This window comes from Echinops telfairi, unplaced genomic scaffold (genome assembly GCF_000313985.2).
Source record: "Echinops telfairi isolate 266 unplaced genomic scaffold, ASM31398v2 ScPeMD7_2291;HRSCAF=2852, whole genome shotgun sequence".
Taxonomy (NCBI): Eukaryota; Metazoa; Chordata; class Mammalia; order Afrosoricida; family Tenrecidae; genus Echinops; species Echinops telfairi.
The window spans coordinates 47,316,656-47,319,037 of NW_022106189.1; the positions used below are offsets into that span (position 1 = coordinate 47,316,656).

The 2,382-nt window shown below is 61.3% G+C and overlaps 1 protein-coding gene across 2 annotated transcripts in view; it reads left to right on the top strand.

Moving 5' to 3' along the window:
* LOC101658789 (BTG3 associated nuclear protein) overlaps window positions 1-1,498 on the top strand; it is a 47,445-nt gene extending 45,947 nt beyond the window's left edge. For both annotated transcript variants that reach the window (XM_045293930.1, XM_004704506.2), the window contains exons 11-12: window positions 1,135-1,278; window positions 1,390-1,498. In XM_045293930.1, coding sequence (XP_045149865.1) covers window positions 1,135-1,278; window positions 1,390-1,449 — 204 coding nt within the window. In that variant the 3' untranslated portion in view covers window positions 1,450-1,498. The remainder of the gene's footprint in view (window positions 1-1,134; window positions 1,279-1,389) is intronic.
* Window positions 1,499-2,382: the final 884 nt, after the last annotated feature.

Genomic DNA, 2,382 nt, shown 5'->3' on the forward strand with positions numbered 1-2,382 from the left:
TGTGCTGTGCTGTAGGCTTGTTTGCGTGGCTGTACTGCACGTGTGCTGTGCTGTAGACTTGCTCGTGTGGCCGCACCGCATGTGCGCTGTGCTGCAGGCTTGCCCACGTGGCAGTGCTCTAGGTAGTGTTCACGCAGCGGTGTGCGGTGCTCATGGGGGCGACTTGCTGCGGTGCTGTAGCAACCAGGGTCACGTGGTGGAGCTCACATGTTCCCCTTGCCTCGACGCTCTCGTCAGCTCCGTGCACGCAGAGACCCAGGGCTCCATCTGGGAATTCTCGGGCTCTGCTTCCTCCTCGGATTCCCTGGGCGCTGCCTGGCCTGCAGCCCTCCTGCAACCACACCCTGCATGTTTGCTTGTCCGCTCCTAGCTCTCCAGGCCTTTGTGTCTGCAGCCTGGCCCTCCGCTCTGCCAGGGCCTCATGGTGTCTTCCCCTCAATCCAGGGTAACCCCACCTACTCCTGGCCTGTCTGCCCCCACCTGCTCCCGCACATCTTCCCAATGACCCGGCCACAGCGAGCCACCAAGTGTGGTTGATCTTCACCCTCTTGTCACATCCTCATGGGCCGACAGCACTGTGCACACACATGCAGCCACGCGCACACCTGTATACATATGTCCACACAGGCACGTGTACACACTTCCACCTGCGCACATGCTAGCACACACATGCACTAACAACCGTGAGCACCTGTGGAAGTGTGCAGAGGTCCACAAGTGCAGGCACACAAACAAGGCTGTGTGCATGCACACACATGTATGACCATGTGTACGCTTGGTATGCCCATGCACACATGCAGATGTACCCACGTGTGGGCATGCTCACATCCACAAGTGTGCTTCCACATATGTGCATACACGCTCACGTGTGCATATGTCCACACGTGCAAATGTCCACAAGCACAGGCACGTGTATGCATGTCCACATGAACACACACATGCAGACACACTCATAAGCACTTAAGAACACACACACACGCATGGCTGCAGCCCATCTGAAGAGGATCCCAAGTGGTGCCCAAGCCCATCCTTTGGTGGCAGGCACATGGCATAGCCCTCCGCCCGCACCCCCAGGCATGTACTTGCTGGCACCCCTCCCCGCGGGCTGGCTGATGGCCTCACTCTGTCCACCAGGTGCTGCAGGGTGCCCAGCTGATTGCCGTGGCCTCCTCGGACCCCGCTGCGGCTGGCGTCGACGGCTCGTCTCTGCAGGGCAGTGATATCCAGGTCCAGTATGTGCAGCTGGCTCCAGTGACCGACCACACAGCCGCCACACAGGTGGGTCCTCTCCTGCCTGTGGACGGGCCACAGGCCCAGGGCCCTGCAGGGCGCCTTCCTCTGGGACCATGGTGGGCGCCGTGTGTATCTTCAGACCTGCTCTCCCCGTAGACGGCCGAGGGTCTGCAGCCGGACATGCAGCTGGAGCACGGCGCCATCCAGATCCAGTGAGGGCCCGCCGTGCCCGTGCCCACCACACTGCTCCCGAGGGCCCGCTGCGCCCGCCACACTGCTCCGGAGGGCCTGCCGCTGCACCCGCCAGCAGGACAGACAGACACTGCCACTGGCCCGCCAGCCGGCGGATGCACCCTCCCTCCAAGGGACATGCAGCCGGTGCAGGCGGGTGAAGGGGCTTGGGGCCCTGACCCCAAGCACTCACAGGAAATCGAGAACTAAGATATTTTCTCTGTTCAAACAGCTTTTTAAATTTGCTATGGTGTTTATAACAAAACAGAAAACTTCACACAAAAAGAGAAGTGGACTAGCAGGACCTTTTGCTGTGTGACCTGTTCAGCGTAAGGAGGCCAGTCCTGGTGGACGGCGCTGGCGCTTCGTGGGGAACCCTGAGCGCCGACCCTCAGGGGGAGTTGCTGTCACATGCTATCCTGATGCGCGTCTGACGAATAAATGTATTTATGGCCACAGCAGCCCGAGTGCCGTCTCCGGTTGACCGCTGGCCCCGCACACTGGCAGATGAGCAGGTGGGCTTGCCCCCACCCAGCCTCCTCCCGGTCATAGGCCTGATCCTCCTAGTGCCGCTGGCACGGTGTCTGTGGTCCGCTCCTGGGAGCTCTGCCCAGTGGACTGGGTGTCGCCGGCCATACCGAGTCCCACTCAGCCTTCTGAGAGTGCTCACACACAGCGGACATTCCCGTTTGTGGGAGTCGTCTTGAGGGGCCGGGCGTGAGGTCCTCAGGGGACACTGCACCAAAGCCAGCAGCAGGTCTGACGTCCCAGAGCATGACAGTGCTGTCCCCACGCAGATCCGACGTCCCAGAGACAGTGCTGGCCCCACGCAGATCCGACGTCCCAGAGACAGTGCTGTCCCCACGCAGATCCGACGTCCCAGAGACAGTGCTGTCCCCACGCAGATCCGACGTCCCA